This window comes from Ctenocephalides felis, unplaced genomic scaffold (assembly GCF_003426905.1).
Source record: "Ctenocephalides felis isolate EL2017-DRISC unplaced genomic scaffold, ASM342690v1 CF-g0.4_SCAFFOLD_01170, whole genome shotgun sequence".
Classification (NCBI taxonomy): Eukaryota; Metazoa; Arthropoda; class Insecta; order Siphonaptera; family Pulicidae; genus Ctenocephalides; species Ctenocephalides felis.
In genome coordinates this window covers 61,580,672-61,599,118 of record NW_020537324.1, presented here as the reverse complement: position 1 = coordinate 61,599,118, position 18,447 = coordinate 61,580,672, and the positions used below count along the sequence as shown (strand labels likewise).

General features: G+C 29.6%; 1 protein-coding gene across 3 annotated transcripts in view; it reads right to left on the bottom strand.

Moving 5' to 3' along the window:
- The window catches only part of LOC113366145 (serine/threonine-protein kinase par-1-like), a 63,231-nt gene that overhangs the window by 5,800 nt on the left and 38,984 nt on the right, over positions 1 to 18,447 (bottom strand). For 2 of the 3 annotated variants that reach the window (XM_026607708.1, XM_026607707.1), the window contains exons 2-4: positions 10,367 to 10,664; positions 8,070 to 8,293; positions 162 to 337 (exon numbers count right to left, since the gene is read on the bottom strand). In XM_026607708.1, the coding sequence (XP_026463493.1) occupies positions 162 to 337; positions 8,070 to 8,293; positions 10,367 to 10,615 (649 nt within the window). In that variant the 5' untranslated portion in view covers positions 10,616 to 10,664. The remainder of the gene's footprint in view (positions 1 to 161; positions 338 to 8,069; positions 8,294 to 10,366; positions 10,665 to 18,447) is intronic. The other variant, XM_026607709.1, reaches the window with a different exon arrangement.

The following is an 18,447-nucleotide window of genomic DNA, read 5'->3' as shown; positions in this document are numbered from 1 at the left end:
GAATAAATACTTTTAAGACTAAAAGTGATGATAAATATAAATTCGTGTACAAAACATAAAACGGATTTATTGTTTTATAACCTCATAGCATTCAAAGGGTATATATATTTATTATAAATAGAATTACTAGTTTCTGAAATCATTCAATTTCGAATTCTTACCAACTGCTGGGGCATCGTAGGAGTCGCCAAGTAAAATTTCAGGCGCTGAATAGGCAAGAGAACCGCAAGAAGTTTGCAACTTTTGTCCAGGACAATAGCGGTTGCTGAAACCGAAGTCGGTCAGTTTCACTATACCGAGTTTTGAAAAGAATACCACATTCTCTGGTTTCAAATCCCTGTAACAATAAACAAGTCAACTTAGACAATCTGTATTAATATTTTAAAGATTTTATTTCTATTTTAATTAAGCTTTGTTCTTTATTAATTAAAAAGATCTTTTTTCCTGTGTGATATGTATAGATATTAAATTAATATTCAACATTTTATAGTTATTGCATTGAATCTGATTTGCAATTAAAACTGCTCAATGATGACACTGATGCTAATGATTTTTCCAATTGACTAATAATTAACTATTCTATATGTATATAAATATATAAGTATCAATAATTTAAATGGTAGTAGAAAAATACAAACAATATTCAACTTTAAACAAACATAAAATATTTAAATTTATAATATATGAAGTATATTATAAACAATTTATAGATTAATTTTAAATATTATGATTATCTATGCAAATGTATAAACACTATTACCGATAACGAATACACGATTATTCGTGCAAATGAATAAAATACTATTGATAACAAGTTTAATCTATAATAATATTTAGATAACAAAGTTTAAAAACAAGTATTCCACATGCGTAAGCTAAATTATTGATGATAATCTGTAAGCACTGATAAACTGTTTCAAATTGTATTAAAAAATACTATAAATAGCAATTACCAATAAACTAAAAAACAAGCCCATTGGAAACAAAAGTTTAATAACATATATACAATTTTTATTTAGGCTATCAAACATCTAACGGAATGGAATAAAAAAACCTTATTTCATGCTGTTACCAATAAATTTTCACAACATTAAAATTACCATTTTTACATAAAATGAACACATATAAGTACTTCGAAGTGCCAGTAAAAATTTAATAGTCGATTGTTTTTCCTGGGGCAAAATCTAAACTTCAAGAAAATTATTATACAGCCAATTATTTGTTTATTTAATTTATTTGCATATTAATACGTTTCAAAAAATTAAATATATGTAAGGTAGAGCGGAGCTTAAAGGTCCACCACCAATATCTCAAAAACAAGAAAATTTAGGATTTTTTCAACAATATTTGAAAGTAGAGGGCAAAAGCTGTGTAACCGGCAATCGCCTTAAATCAAGCAACGTCAAGCAGGAGATGGATAGACATGTTTGAAAACCTATAACAAAAGTATTTTCTTTGGTTGTTAGATTTTTTGATTGTGAGCACTGTTGTTTAGTTTACGAGATCTTAATTTTTAAGTATACATTATTTATTTGTTTTATAAGATGTTAATTTTAAGTTAGATTCAACAGATGTTTTTATATAATCTCTATAATACCTTTCATTTTAGGAAGGTGGGATAAAAAGAATCAACTGAACCTCTACTCTGACTACAAATTTTAGAAAAATAGTAAAAAAACACATTTCATTAATTATAAACTAAATGGGAATTTTACTGAATATAGTAGGGTAGGGCGGGGCTAGTTGAGCAAATTTTTACTTAGACGGATGTAGCTCCTCAATGAAAAGTCTCAATAAATTGCTATACGGCTTAATGGATTTGTTGTTTATTGCTTAACAAAATTGTTAATACTATTTTTTGGTAATAGGTAAAATTTAAAAGCTACAGCTGTTTAAATGCAAAAAGTCAAGTATGCTCAATGTACCCCATAGGTGAGGCAAGTTGAGCACTAAGAAAGTATGTATAATGAAAGCATAGGTTCAATGTCGATTAGTGATGAAATAAAATAAATTTTTATTAACCAGTTCTATATTTATAGTCTTTATTGACAGAGAAAACAAAACTTATAGTAATTTTTTTTGAATAATTAACCAAAAGTAGAATCAACAAAACAATATCGTATCTTAGGAATTATTTTACCATTATATTCAATATTTTTGTTTAAAATCATTATTTCTTTATATTATTACTCATAGAGTTAGCTTAAATCTTGAAAATAATAATTAATTTCTGGAAGTTAATGGTAATTGTCTTAATGACAGAACAAGTTTAGCAACTATGCTCAACTAACCCCAACTCGGAATTTCATAATAAAAGTGAGTTTATAAAAGAACCGTGAGAATTATACCCAGAATATCTGTGCATATTAAAAGTACTATAAACATATGGAAAAATAACATTTACCTGATTAAAAATAAATAACATTTGACTAAACCAGACGAAAACCCGTGATGAATTACTATTTTACTTTTTGGTCTCAAAATAAACAAAACGCCCGTGAAGCTCACTTATTTGTCCAGCGGCCACTAGCGATCGCGGGATGTTTATTTCTTCCAAATCTCTATCTTTCCGCCATATAATGCCTAAACGGACGGTGAATAGTTTTCGAGATATTTCGATTGCTCAACTTGTCCCTATGCTCAACTAGCCCCGCTCTACCCTACGATAGTTGTTTGTTTCATAGATGTTATGTACTGTGATTTAGTCCATGTAGTTCAGTATAATTACTGAAAGTCAAATTGGACCTTTGTGCCCCGTCCTACTCTATATGCATTTAGTCAATGAAATGAAATAATTTTAATTTTAATCGGAGAATGAAAAAGTATGGAGAAAACCATCATGTTCTAACGAAATTTATATGTCTTTCATACTGCAACTTGTAATCTGCAGACTTTATTTCCAAAGATTCTACAAAAAATGCTATAATTGTTATTTTTTTCTAAATATAACTAGCGAGCACCTTTTAATAGTTAATAATAATTTACTGAATTAGAAGCGTCGTTAAATCGCTGGTATAAAAAAAATAATATAATAGTTATTTATCAATGGCACTTGACAAATCTTAATATCACCATGTATCACCAAGGGGGGTTCAAAATGGGGTTCAAAAATCCTTAAAAACGCGCTCACGTAATTAATGAAAGCCCCCTAAGTCTGTATTATTTATATAAATAATGATTAAAAACAAATTTTAAAAACCAAGATGCTCTTTTTTAGGTATTTCAAACAAACTAGCTTATACGCACATAAAATTTAGTTTTAATCATAAAATTGGGAGTGGCCATCTTATGATAAGATTCTTATCTGAATATTTCCATTATAGTAAATTTGAAATTATGATTTCACAGATTTCGTTTTCATTTGTTGTATGTTCCACAAAGTTATTTAAATACAAATAATAAATATTTAGTCGAGGAAAAATTACTTGAATTTAAACCAATTTGCTTTGACATTTACATGACCTTGCCAGTTTTTTTTATTAGTTTTGTTACAAAAAGTCGTTTGTGAAGTTATTCTCTAAATATGCCTGGTCATAATAGAATAGCCATCTTCGAAACAATAATATTCATTGTTACATTAAATGTTTTTACTTATTTCTACATTGTTTTTTGTTTTGAACTTTGAAACATCATCAAAATTTGCCTTATGTCACTCGGCAGAGGACATTTGATATGCCGTGGATTTCAGAGTCGCGATCTGAAGGCCGAACGGAACGAAAATAATAAATGCCGTATCCGAGCCATAATCGCGCAATAATAACACACAAAACATATGTTCAAACATTTCAGGTACACAGAAGCGCGTGTCCTTCTATAAAGCAAACAAAATATTTTAATAATGCATATCAAGCTATTTCCATTTTATAATATTTTCACACTCACTGACGTTAGCAAACATGTTGATAAAATTAAACAAATATAGTTATTGGTTATTTAAATGCCTTCACAAGAATTTACATATACTAATTCTTTCGTCTCTATGCGAGAATAAGATTTTATTTCCTATGTTACCGATTGTGAAAATCTTTGCACATATTTTTAACTTCCCGTGGGGTAAGTTATATTCGCAAAAAAAATCGAAAATGAAAATTTTCATATATTTTTATGTTTCAAAGGTTTCTGAACACTTTGTCATACCTTAGAAAAAATGGATTTATGTGTGTATGTGTGTGTGTGTGTGCGCGATACAAATTTTCGTAGACGATTTCGGGAGCACGTACGGTTCAACCGATTTCAATTATTTAAAAAACATTCGATTCCTATTGATAAAGAGACGTGCTGATTAGTTTCTGGCAAATGCAGGTCTAGCCGTTTCGAAGATACGGGTCAGAAGTGCCAAAAACTATAACTCAGTTTTTAAGAGAACGGAGCGTCCGATTTTAGTAATTCGAAAAACATTTCACTTGTATCGACAAAATATAGAACTGATTAAATTTTTGGGAAGGCAGGTCCAGCGGTTTCGGAGATCTAGTAAAAAAAGTAACAAAAAATTATCATTAAACATATGCACATCAAATTATCAAATATTTTATGGAGATTTTAATGATACGCATACATTTTGTTTATATTTATATGGAAACCGTAACATCTTTTGATGTAACCATGACACGGCGACGCGGCGCTTACGCGCTTCGATATGTCTATGCTAAAAAACGCGATTGCTTTAAAAAAAAATTCAAAATTTCCAAAATATTTCGAAATACAAAAAAAATTCTTTTTTTTTTCAAGAAAGTTAATTTTTTTTCTAAAATTTTTAAAAATGTAATTTTTTCAGTTAAAAAAAGCTGAATCATTTTTTAAAAAAATGAATTTTTGTTACGGGAAACCTTAGCAATTTGCCTTAAGGCACGATGCCATACACCACTAGTTTTACATATATTTGAGAATTCATACAAATTGATTCATCATATTTAATAGTATTATCAATGATATATAAAAACTAACTAGAAACAAAGTTCAACAATCATGATGCTATTTTTTGGCTTTTCAAACAAACTAGCATATACACACTTAAAATTTAGTTTTGATCATAAAACTGAAAGATAAGAAGGGAATCTTATCTGCATATTTCCATCAAAGACTGAAAATTAGTAACTACAACATATATTTTGTAGTGTGGTATTTTGACTGTAGGACAATGAAAATGTTATTGTTGAGTATAAGTAAATTATAGTTTGGTATTTAAAATTTCATGGAAATGCAAAATTAATAAATTTAGTTTAAAAAAATTATTTTCAAAAACCATGTAAGATCAGAAACGTGTAAAACGGGGATAGGGATGTTGTTGTTAAGATATTTAGAACGTACAGAAAAATATTTTATATATTTATTTCCTAACTAAATCGGTCGAAATACCGGAATTATTTACTCTGTCCAAAATCAGAAAATCCAATCCTAAAATAATTTTGGTTATATGATGAAAATAATGTAAGTTCAACAATGAAAACTTTTAATACTAAGTATAATATTTATATGAACCAAACGTCTATTTCATTTATTCAGAACTTAGTATCGTGTACATTTCACTGCCATTTTTATTAAAACTTAAAAAAATGGGATCGAAATTCATCTGTTAAATATGTATATTTAAAAATTTCAATTGTGTGTTAATAGCCGAACAAAAGTAAAACATAATGCATGTATTAGGAATCAGTTTATATAATTTTTATTCAAATATTATACATTAAAACTGAATTTTAATTTCTTGCGATCATAAAATTGCATACACCGTTTTACAAATTTACAATTCTCGCATATTTGTATAACAACTTGTTAGAACGTCTGTGTGCTATTTGCTTTTGCATTAAAAAAAAGTTCCACTATCTTTAAATAATGTGAATATGAATATTTAAGAGTGTGTTAATAACTAAAACTGTTTTGATTTTCAATATTGATTCATATGATATAATGAAGAGCCATGAACTTCACCTTGTACAACCTTGATTTGTAGTCATAAGCCAAGATAGTATTTACATTAACATTTTATGATTATGATGAGTTTATACTTTTTGTATCTATATTATATATATATATATATATATATATATATATATATATATATATATATATCAAATCAAATAATAATGGAATGAAATGTTATTCAACAATGGCATTTGCAATTAAACGTACTATTTAAACATAATACATGCGCACAAATCGCCACTCTAATAAATGTTATGTTTGTGTATGTACAGTTTATAGTATTAATAATCATTTACATAGTTCAATTTGCTTTTTCATTGCAACTTTCATAACAACACTTTCGAAACAGCGCGGCGCCAGCCATCTAACTAGAGAAGATCTCTACATAAACATTGTATGAGCTGCAAATAATGTAAGCAAAAGATATATTTGAATGTTTGTTGCTTTATGTAAATTCCTGATAGAAATAGTCTTGTCTATAAAATCTCGATCTTTAACCAGCATTGTTTCGCACATGAGACCATAAAATATTATGTTAACATATTCCTATGATGGCCTAAGTTCATCAACTTCAAAAGTTTGGGTATTCTTGAGCTTAGATTAATATGATGTATGTTTATAGGTAGTCCAATAAATTTGTTTTAAAGCATACCCACATCATAAAATCACAAAAATGTATCAATTCATGTTGCACAATCCAAATAACTAAAATGTTGAAAAATAGAAAATTAAAAATAAAAAATTTAATAGTCTCAGTTTCTAGTAAAAAAATTCACTCGACACCACAAAACAGATTGTTTTATTACTTTCCAAAGACTGTGTCGCTGTTTCTTTTTTTACATTTACGCCCATCAGGGTAAATTCCAACCTTTTTTATTTAAAACGGCTAGGCTTGCCTTTCCAAAAACTTAATCAGCTCTTTATTCATCAGTTAGTCTATATAAATAAAATTTTATTCTATCAAAAATTGAATTACCATTTTCCCCATATCTATCAACGGCTAATCCTCCATGTGCCAAAAACTAATTAGTTCATTTTCAATAAAAATCGAACGTTTTTTTAAGTTATTCAAATTGGTTGATCCGAGTTCTCGAAATCGACGTCGACAAAAATTTTTATCCGCACACACACATATATCCATTTCTAAGGTATCACTTTCTAAAGTATGCCAAAAAATGTTCAGAAACCTTTCAAACGTAGAGATATATAAAAATATTCATTTTCCATTTTTTTGTTAATACCATACGGTAAGTTGAAAAAAATACTTTGGCTGTGCTCGAAATCTCTAATATTGTTAATCTAAATTAGTAATAGCAAAATTTATATTGTTCAATAAAAATTAAAGTTGATTTAGAAGATTGCTTGATATAGGAGCTCATCTACATTACCCTTAACATGTAGCACAACTTAATAAGAACCGAATTCCAATTTTATAAGATTTATAACATAATCATATTTTAATATTTTGGTTGTTGAACCACTGTTGTCTTGGAATATATTCTTAGAAAAATGTGCAAAAAAATATTGAAATACATAAAGAGAGCAATCTGTGTGTTATATTATTTTACTAAACAAAAATGAGTCGAGTAATGTTGAAGATACTTCAAAGCGTTCGATGAGGTTTTATTTTTGTAAGTCATTGATGTACTATACTTAAATTGAAAATAGCAAGCCGATTTGTACTGCTGTTTATTTAACTAGATAAAGATTTTTCAAAAGCTTCATCACTTACAGCTCGAATCACACGACGCTTGATTCATTGCTTTTTTGGTCTGCTGGTCTATGGGATAAGTTCGTTTGTTCAAACCAAAAGGGAGACAGTATTTTGTCATGTGGTTTATCATATTTAAAAATCTTTGCTAGATTTTTTTAGTTAAAACAAATCTTACTTAAAAATCTAGTAAGCTTTCACGCATTGTGCGAAGTAAACGGCTTGAAAAACTATCATGATATCTAGCGCCGACATCCACGATAAAATCCAGCATGGATCGCCAGCCCAGGAAACAAGTGTCGTGTGATTTGGACTTCAAGTACTCTTGTATAATTATATATTAAAACCAAATAATATATTATTCTCATCATCAAATGCTCTTTGGTGTGCAAAGCGTGTGAACTATCCGCAATTCTTCAAGAAACATTTAATATACCTGTGAACGACGTGAAGCCTGTGGCAATAGCTAATCGCTCGAACTATCTGACGAAAGTATTCCTTAGCCCGTGGCTCGTCCAGGCCACGGTCATGTCTCATAATCAAATCATACAGATCACCTCCATCTCCCAACTCAAGAATCAGGTAGAGTTTGGTCTGAGTGTCAATCACTTCATATAATCGAACCACATTGGGATGTTGCACTAATTTCATGCATCGCACCTGAAAAAAGAAAAAGGAAAAGTCAGTTGATGACAGGTGGTAAATCAATCAAATTCGTTTGATAAATGTTATAAAATTGATATATCCATAAATATATCAATATTTTGGAATTTTTCAATAAGACCATCACATAACTATTATTGTTATGAATTTGCAAAACTAGATACGATGAGTCACCTTCAAAATGATTCAAAATTTTCCTACTCTTAACTGAAACATTGATAATTAAAATACAACAATTATTATTATCATTTTAGATAAAGCAGGTATTGATTGTATATAATTAATGAGACTTCATTTCATAAATATTTTAGATATAAATCTGAAAAATTGTTTGCGAATTAGTCAGTAATTAATAAAGATTAGTGTAACGGAAACAATATTCATTATATGAATGTGATTCAAAGTTTACATTTAGTTATGCAGTCTTTAGATTTATAATATTTATGCTGAGGTCATATTTTCACATTTACCAGAAAAATCAAATTCCAGAAGAAGCTTATAGAGAAAAACGTGAAATTACAAGTTTTATTATAATTAAAATTATAAAAACTGTGATATAATGTGTGATATAATTTAAATCACTCAAAAATATTAAATATTTTATCAGTATTGATTTGCCATGGCCCTTGAGATAATTAGTCATTTTATATCTAAAATCATGTCATTTTTAATAGATAATCGTAATTAATTATTGAATCACCAAGTTACAGTAGGATAAACACAATTATATTAATTTAAATGGATGTCTAAAAATATTTTTATCAAATCATTATTTCATCAGATATGGGTCTTTCGAGATATTCGATAGGTAAATACTTGCTATAAGAGCATAAACAAGCCTCTTGAAATGAAGTGTTCGATTTCTGATATGATTCTAAATACATAAAAATACAACATAACAAAATCGTTTGTAAATATATTTTGAAGTAAAACTTCTTTAGGCGCGACTAGGGTGTAAATCTATGAGAATGCAACGGAAATTGCGTTACGCCCGAACTGTACGTCATTCGCTCTCGATGAAATCATTTCTATACAGGTCGAATGTGATTAGTCGTCGTGTATGTGAATAGAGATCTTTTGTTGTATGCGTACCGATATTAACAAGGAAATCGGAATAGATCAATAAACATTTTAAAGTTACATCGTAGTACAAATATTGATTTAATGAAAATTGCCTGAATCAGAAGAATATTTTACCCTGTTCCTTGAAAACAATAAAACAAATTAAACATTTGTGCGTGTACTAAACGTAAGTTTATTGATTAGAAATTATTTCTAAATTATTCGTGGTTTCTATAAATCTTTGAAGTTATTAAAATGGAAAATATTTTTAGGCATTACAGATATTACAGTTGCTCAAAGAATGAGATTATATCGCCAGCGAAAAAGTAAAAAAAATACAACCAGTCAATGAATGTATGTTAATTTTAATTACATGAAGTTCTTCAAACACAATTACATGATGAGTGAAGTTGCGAAAACAATATTTGTTCAGACGTTGTTTAACATAATCCACTGTGTGAACGAATATTGTAGAATTTATTAATCAGCAGTTACTTCATTTCTCTAATGAAGGTTCATTTCTAAATGCTAATTACAATGACAAACCGATCATGTCATATTTGAAGTATGACTTTAATTACATTATTGTTTTTAAATATTGCACATTTTTAATGCTATTATATTATAAATATCTAATTTATAATTTATCAATATATAAATGTGTATAATGGTTGACACTAATAAATGTGTGCATCACGAGTGTTACTATAGTACTAATAAACATTATTCAAAAGTGTTATGTGATGTATTTATTTTCACTTAAATGCCATCTTGTACAGTAGCAAATAAGTTTTACTGCAATCGCGTGTGAACTTTACGCGCACTCTTTTTTATTTATTATATGATTTATTACTTTACTAAAACATGTAAACAATCATCTTCTGGAAAATAAAATTTTGCAATATTAAAGTTTAAACTTATAATATTTCCATTTGATGTAAAAATGCTTTGGCTTTTGTCAATTTTATCCTAGTTTCACACATTTTTTAATATAATCTATTATCATACCTCTTGAAACAGATGAGCTCTGGAAACTTCATCTAACTTCGTCTTATCAATAACCTTCACAGCGACTCTTTCGCCTGTGAAGACATGCCTAGCAGATTTGACGACTGCGAAATGACCGCTACCTAGAGTGTCTTCGAGGTCATACAGACCCGCGATTTTCGCCACCGACCCACTTGTTGCCTGTCCTGGTACAGACGTTAGGGGTTGCGCACGACCGACAGCCGGGCCGCTGAATAGTCCGCGGTGCATTCCGCAAGCGGGCGACGCCTCAGCCGCCCTGGTTGCGTTAAGGCTGCTACTAAAAAGAAATAGGGAAAAATTAGTAAAAAAAAAAAAATCAAAAATTATTAGCTGCACATTTATTATAAGGGAAATATCATGTTATAGTCGAGTTATCATAAAAACATACAGTGGTACCTCGACATACGAGGTATGGGGTATCTCGACATACGACATATGAGTTTTTCGAGATACGAGCCGCCCAAAGAGCGATTCTTTGCTTTGACATACGAGTAGAGTTCGAGATACGAGCTTTGAGCGAGTAAGAGTTTTGTCAAAAATGTTAATAGCAAAATGAAAACATGAAAAACTTTATCAGTAGTTTTTCATGTTTCAAGGATTTTCCTACCACAAAATTATTTTGGCTGTTTTATGATATAATATATTTTATGGTTAGTCATTTCAATTATAAATCAATATTAAATATGTAGTAACGATTTACCCACGCGAATATATCAACGATTATTTTAGCGTTTGAAATTTTAATTATATATCGACCCTTCCACTCGCGAATTGCGAGATTTATATGTATTTTGCCGCCGGAGCAGCGGCATCCGAGTGGAAAGGGTTTTGTTTATGTTGAGTTCACGTTTTTTGTTTTTTGTACATTTACAAAATATTATTTACTATTTTAATTAAAGCGAGAAATTGATGAAAAATATGAGGATGACGAAGATTTACCATCATAAGTATGTACTGTGTTTAAACAGAAGGATTTGATAAAGGGTGTAAGTCCAGCTTAGGGCCTTTTAATAATTTATAAGCAGTTTTCTGAGCTCTAAAAGTTTAAGTCTAGTCATTTAAGCTTAAATTAGGTAAGAATCTAGAAATTCGAGATACCCAGCTGTAAGTCTGTAAATACTTGTATATTGACATCCTAAAGTTGTCTCAAAACCTACATATGGTACGTATATCCTAAGATATGTAGGTTTTGAGACAATTTTTAGGGTGTCAATATACAGACGTACAGCTGGGTATCTCAAATTCCGAGGTAAACTTACTATAATGACTGGACTATTTGTGAATAAAAATCCACCCAAAAAAGTTGCAATAGATCGAAAGTGAGGAATTGTTCAACAAAACATGTCTAATTCATTTGCAGAAACGAATATAAATGTATTTATATGGAAAAAGTGCTTCGAGATGCGAGCGATTCGACATACGAGTGAAACGAATTAAACTTTAAGCTCGTATGTCAAGGTACCACTGTATTAAATTTTTCATTTTATCTCATTTTCCTGATAATTCTTACAAAAATATTAGAAGTAGTTACTAGGACAATCATAAATCGATCACGTCGAAAATAGTAGTAACATTACACAAAGATCAAATATGCAAGTAGTTATAATAGGTGGATTATCCTAAGGGCCAATTCTCGGATGAAATGAAAATGTTATATTGCGGGTCTAAAATCGTATGAATTGGTAGTCACAAACTGTCAAAAAACTATCTCCTTGCTGTTCCATCGAGCTATTCACACATAAATCCTAGCCTCCAAAAGGTTTCCATGTCAAATTTGAATTTTATCATCACTACAACTCTCTGATGTCACTCTGGTAACACATGCGTGAAGTCTGACCAAAATTGAAACTTTCAGGTTTGAGCCAATTGGAGGTTAGGTTTCATGTGTAAAATAGCCGATTAAACAGCAAAGACAGCTTTTTAAGCATAGTTTAACGATAATGTTTCTTCTATGTGATTCCTTAGTTTTTTATATATAAAATTTTAAAAGATTCAAAAATAAGATAAATTTTATATTTTTCTCCCAAAATAACAAGTATTTGAATATAAAATTTATGTGCATGTAAACTATTCAATTAATATTAGTTTCATATAATTCAAACATTAGAAACAAAAAGGCAAAAAATAGTGTAATGGGATTGCAAATCCGGATAATCTCTATAACATTTAACAAAATAACAAAAATAAGTAAAGCAAGTTAAAAATTAACTTTTATGCTAAAGCACCGTTTAATCTAGTTATGATGTCTACTTTCAAATCATCTGTGAGAGTAATTAGTTATAACGGGTTCTTAAATGAGAATATAGAAATTCTAAATATTTTATACTTAATAGTCAGAAGTAAATTAATAATGGCTAAAAATTTGCAAAAATGTGAATGTTCATTTCATACATATTGTCCATCTGTAGGTTTGTCTTAAATATTTATCTTGCCAATTATAGTAGATATATATTTGCAATTTTCATTAATATGATTTATGCAAAACTTTCTATACAAGCAAATTTTAGAAAAAGATAAAATGGCCCGAAATCTACAGATTACATAACTATTCCAACAATATAAAATAAAACTATGTATATTAAAATTATATTCATAAAAAATTGGGTCAGCTGAAATTCTGAAATAGTTTCTATGGTAAACACTCGCAAAATTTTGATATAATAAAAATGAACTAATATATAACAGAGACCATAAAAATTTACATGTTTAAACAGCTCGTGTTATATGTTAACCGAATCCAATCGAGAAATAAATCGCTCATTGGACAGCGAAAGCTTCAATGTGCCTTTTTGAGTGGCTCTCATATCCGATTCTATGTCGAAAAGTTAAGTGGGGCGGAAATATGTTCGCATTCTGTTCAATTTGAGTTTTATCATGATACAATTTCATATAATATTATTTAATAACTTTCTTTTATGTTAATTTCACATACATGAAATAATTTCACCTATTCATAGTTACTTAAATATTGTATTGTTCCCAATTTAATACAATTACAAATAAGTGCCACCCCTATATCCGATTACAAACTTCATTTAAAATTCAAATACAAATTAAATAAACTCTCCAATTTACTCTTTGCAAAATACGCACATTTTTGGTCAACTAATTGTTTCTTGAAATAAAATCTAGAGCATATCTCATTAAAATAAAATTGAGATCAGAACATATTTCTTGAGGGGCAGTTGTCGGAAAAGTTCACTTGGAAATGTAGATCTTTAATATGTTTCCAAGTGCAAATAGGCATTCACAGTAATTGATGTATCAAATTGATTAATATAACTCAGCGCAATTATATAAATCCTAATAATGAAATAATCAAATATGGATGGATCAACCATTGGGTTACCAACTGAAAATACAACGTAAGGAAAAGTTTCACCCCAACGAATATAGGAAAAAATCCTAAAAACTATAATATTTTATTATGTAATTTAGCGAATTGAAAATTTTCAGAAACTTTTGAATGAAATTAGCTTTCAGAAAATTTATAAATTCTTCCATCATAAAAACGAGCATAATGTATTGCTTATGATGAACTATAAACAGTTTTGCTGGCAAATATAAAACATAGCGCCGAAATATTGAGTGCCTGGTGATATTCATCTCATATATGAATTTGTAAGGAACCACATTCACAGTCTTTCTAAAAATAGGCGGCGAACAGACTCAACTATTTATATATTTGTTTTATTTTTGGAAGAGGAAAAATAGTAATATTTTCATAACCTTTTTCATAAAAATCGTTTATTATTTTTAGTGTTGTAATATAGTCAGCCTTCGGAAATGACCTGATTAACTTTAAGCGAAGAAAAAAAATTGATGTATAATTTATTTGATTCCAAAATTAGAATATGATAGAAAAATATTTATAATAAAACTGACAATTGATATAAAAAAATGAAAAAGATGTTCGTGCCAAGTTTGTTCGGTGGAGGATATGATTTGGCTGTATATTCTGCAACCATAGAAATTATGTGCAGGATTGCGTGTGTAACTTTTATGCCATATTTTTGCTAAATAAATTATTTTGTTCAAGTGAGACTTTTTAGGTGCGTTCTACTGCTTCCGAAACACATTGTAAAGAAGTATGTAAATTGCTTAGTCCGTATATTTGATAAAATTAAATTTTTATTCGACATACATAGTAATAATTAGTATTCATAATAATTTCGAGGCCGGTTTGCACAGTTGTTTACCCTAATTTGATTATTTATAAGATTGATAGACCAATGAGATTTCAACACCAGCGAAACACCATCGATTGAAATGATAATTTAGAAATAATGCTGATTGAATTTCCATATATTTTGCCTAGCATCAGTAACCTTTCTGTGAACGAATGTGTCGAGTTGGAATATAAATATGTGAGAATAAGCATTCTTCATCTGATAAAATCTATATTTCACTGCAAAAGGAATAAGTTAATTGAAAAAACATAAAAAAAGACAATTAGATAAATAATCAATTTTTCTCAATACATTTTCAATGTATTATATTTCAATACATATTAACTTTATAAATTTATGCTAATTGTAGAGTTTCCTAAACAAGCCAAATATGCGAAAACAATTTTGAGTTTAAAAACATCTCAATAGCTTATAGAATAATAAGATTCTGTTTGCTATTATATTTGTAAATAAAAAAAAAGTTAGTTGCAGTTGTATTCTACTTCCGTGTAATTTCTACTAAGTAATTTAATATTTCTCTCGCCAGGATTATTAGTTTCTTTTTTTGCAACGCTGATTTTAAAGTAGAGTTCAATAAACTCTTATAAATATCACAGCAGAAAACTTGTGGAATTCATGTAAAAATTGGCCGTGAACGAGGCGTAACCTTGTCGCGTGTAACATTTAAAAAAAAAACAGCTATATTTATTCGCCTACGTTGAGAATTATTTTCTGACAGTTGCCCTACATTGCTAATTATGTTTGCTGTGATCTTCGTTATACATATATTTTTATCTTGAACATAGAAACGTGCTAATATTATTAATATACATATTATATTTGTGTAAAACTAATACTTTATAACACATGAGCGCTTATTCAATGTGCATATCATTCAAAAAAATATATTTTCAAGTTTTTTTATATTATTTTTGAACAGCAATCAGAACCTTACGTCCTATGAGCTGTTGGGCTGAAACTTCTCCTTACTTCGTATTTTTAGATGGTAATTAACCCAATGGCTAATCCATCCATATTTGATGTTTTTTTGTTATTAGAATTAATCTAATAGGGCTGACAATTTATTGGTGCAGCAATGCTGGACAAGGGCTATTTTCACTCGGAAACATATTGCAATCTATATTTTCAAGTAAAAATCGTTATCACTGCTGCCTGACAACAGGCTGCTCGAAGTGGGTATCGAACCCGGGACCTCTGAAACAAGTCCTGTCGCTCTTAACACACTATAGGCGGGCCCCGTAAAAATACTCGTCAGACCAATCTGATATGTGTAGCGGGCAAATCGCTTGCTCGACACGAGTGCTCTTTCCGTCGCCTCGCATGAACACAACTGGCTGTCACATTGAACATATTTTTTTATAACTCTTTTTTTTAAAAAAAAAAAACGTCTGGTTGTTTTGAACTATAAAAAAATTATTTAATTAATGCATAATTAAACATAAAACTAACAAAAACTAGTGGCGTATGGCATCGTGCCTTAAGGCAAATTGCTGAAACTTCCCGTACCATAACGAAATGTTCGAGGAATATTGAGTATTGAATGAAATATTTTTTTCCTAAAGCAATTGTTATGTCAACACAATCAGAATGTTTTTTGAATCAATCAATTCGGATGCTTGTTTCTCTCAAAAACTGCCATTTTGTATACATTTAGCTTCGTATCTTTGAAATGGCCGAACCTGCCTTTGCCAAAAACTAATCACCACTTCTCCCAATCATTACTAATTTAATGTTTTTTAGATCATTCAAATCGGATGCTCCGTTCTCTCAAAAACTCGATTTCTATTTTCTGCACTTTTTGCTTTGTATCTCCGTAACGGCTGGACCTGCGATTGCCAAAAACTAATGAGCACATCTCCCTATCAATAGGAATCGAATGTTTTTTGTACCATTCGTGTAAATCGGTTGATTCGTGCGCCCGAAAACGTGAACGAAAAAATGCGGCCACCAAAAACACAGACATCTATTTTTTCTGAGGTATGCCAAATTGTTCAGAAACCTAAAAACCGTAGAAAAATGGAAACATTTTCATTCTTGATTTTCCGCCCATTACTATATACAGGTTAGTTAAAACTAACCTACGGAAAGTTAAAAATTTAACGTACAGTAGATATATAAACCACTTTTTACATACATGAAATTTATGGAAAAAATCACCCCTTATGAAGAGGTTCTGGGACCCGAATAGCAAAAATAGCTGAACCACTTCAATTAAACTATTTGGTTTCAAAACAACGCAACATTGACCTGAAAATGATTTAATAATTGGAGGATTGTCAAATTCTGACCACTCCACTTCTTCATTGTCATTATTTCCAGAATCTCTGGAAATAATCGGTAAAACTCTACGTCTTCTAGGATGAAAAAAATCTTCATCCACATACACTACCAAAATCAGTAATATAAAAATCACTTCCAATTTGTGATAAATTATTGGCGCAAACTTTTCTATCGCTATCCGATGCCATTATTTCATTATTGCAAATAACAATGTAAAAAAGAGTTGAACTATACAAATCTGACTTATAACTAAAATATTTGATAAAATATATATTGAACACCTTTTTATTGTTGTAAATTCTGCATATTTATCTACAAAACCAATTGCGAGTAGCTTGAATGAAAAGAAACTTGAAGATAAAACATATTGTTTCTTATCTTTATTCTTATTCTAAAATCTTTCAATACGTAAATCAATTGAATCTAGAGAAAAGTATCAGCTATTCTTTCATTATCATATGCAAACCGATCAGATAAAAGTATTTTGACTCGCTTTTAAAGTTAGTCTATTCAAAGCGTAATAATACCTTGCCCGCCGATAAGCAACAGTCCTCGCAGAGCGTAATTTTACGGGGCCCGCCTATAGTGTTCTTACCTACGGGCGAGCCCATATTTTCAAGTAAAAAGTTTTATATTGTATAGACATTCAGGCATATTCCATCTATCCAACCTAGATCGGAAATAAAATGAATTCATTTTTAGAAGGTTACCGAATAAAATTCCTAAATACATTAAAGGCACCCAAGGATGGATGCCTTGGATGGACATACTTGGATGATCCAATGGATGGACATCCTTGGCTGATAAAAATTTATATTTTTGTACAGTAATAGAAGAAATTAGAAGACTTGCATCTTACATCCAAGTATAAGACCAGAGTCTTGTGACAAAACTGGAAATATTATTCGAATCAACTTGTGAAAGACTTACTTTCCTCAAACATTTTCAAAAGACTTAAAAGAATAAACCATTAAATTTAGCATAGTCAACATATCTTTTCGATTTATTATTCTTTTTTCTGTATATCTCAAATTGGCTGATTCACCAAGACTTCAATATATATACAGCGACAAAAGAAATCAGAAGATTTGCATCTTACATCCAAGTACAAGACCAGAGACTTTTCACAAGACTGGAAAAACCATCTGAATCAACTTGCTAAAAATTTACTTGTCTCAAACATTTTCAGGAGACTTAAAAGAATAAACCTGTTAGATTTAGCATAGTCAGCATACAATTTAGATTTATTATTATTTTTTCTATATCTTCTCCCTATCTATTTTTCAAACTTAATGCCTAACAAAATTCCTGAATGCCTATCCAGGCAGTTTGAAATTACATGGAAATATTTAAAAAAATATTACAGGACAACTATCCATTCGATTTTTCTTCTCAAAAATATGAACGTCTAAACTTTCTGCAATTTAAGAGCATTAAAATGAGCCAAGTTGCATAAAGCAATAGACTTAAATTTTTCGATTTGTTATCAAAAGTTCAGTTTGAACGTACAAGAACTCTTATAATTAGTGTTCTTGAAACCTTCTCATTTGGAGAATGAGTTTTATCTCATTATAATACGCACGTCATGAT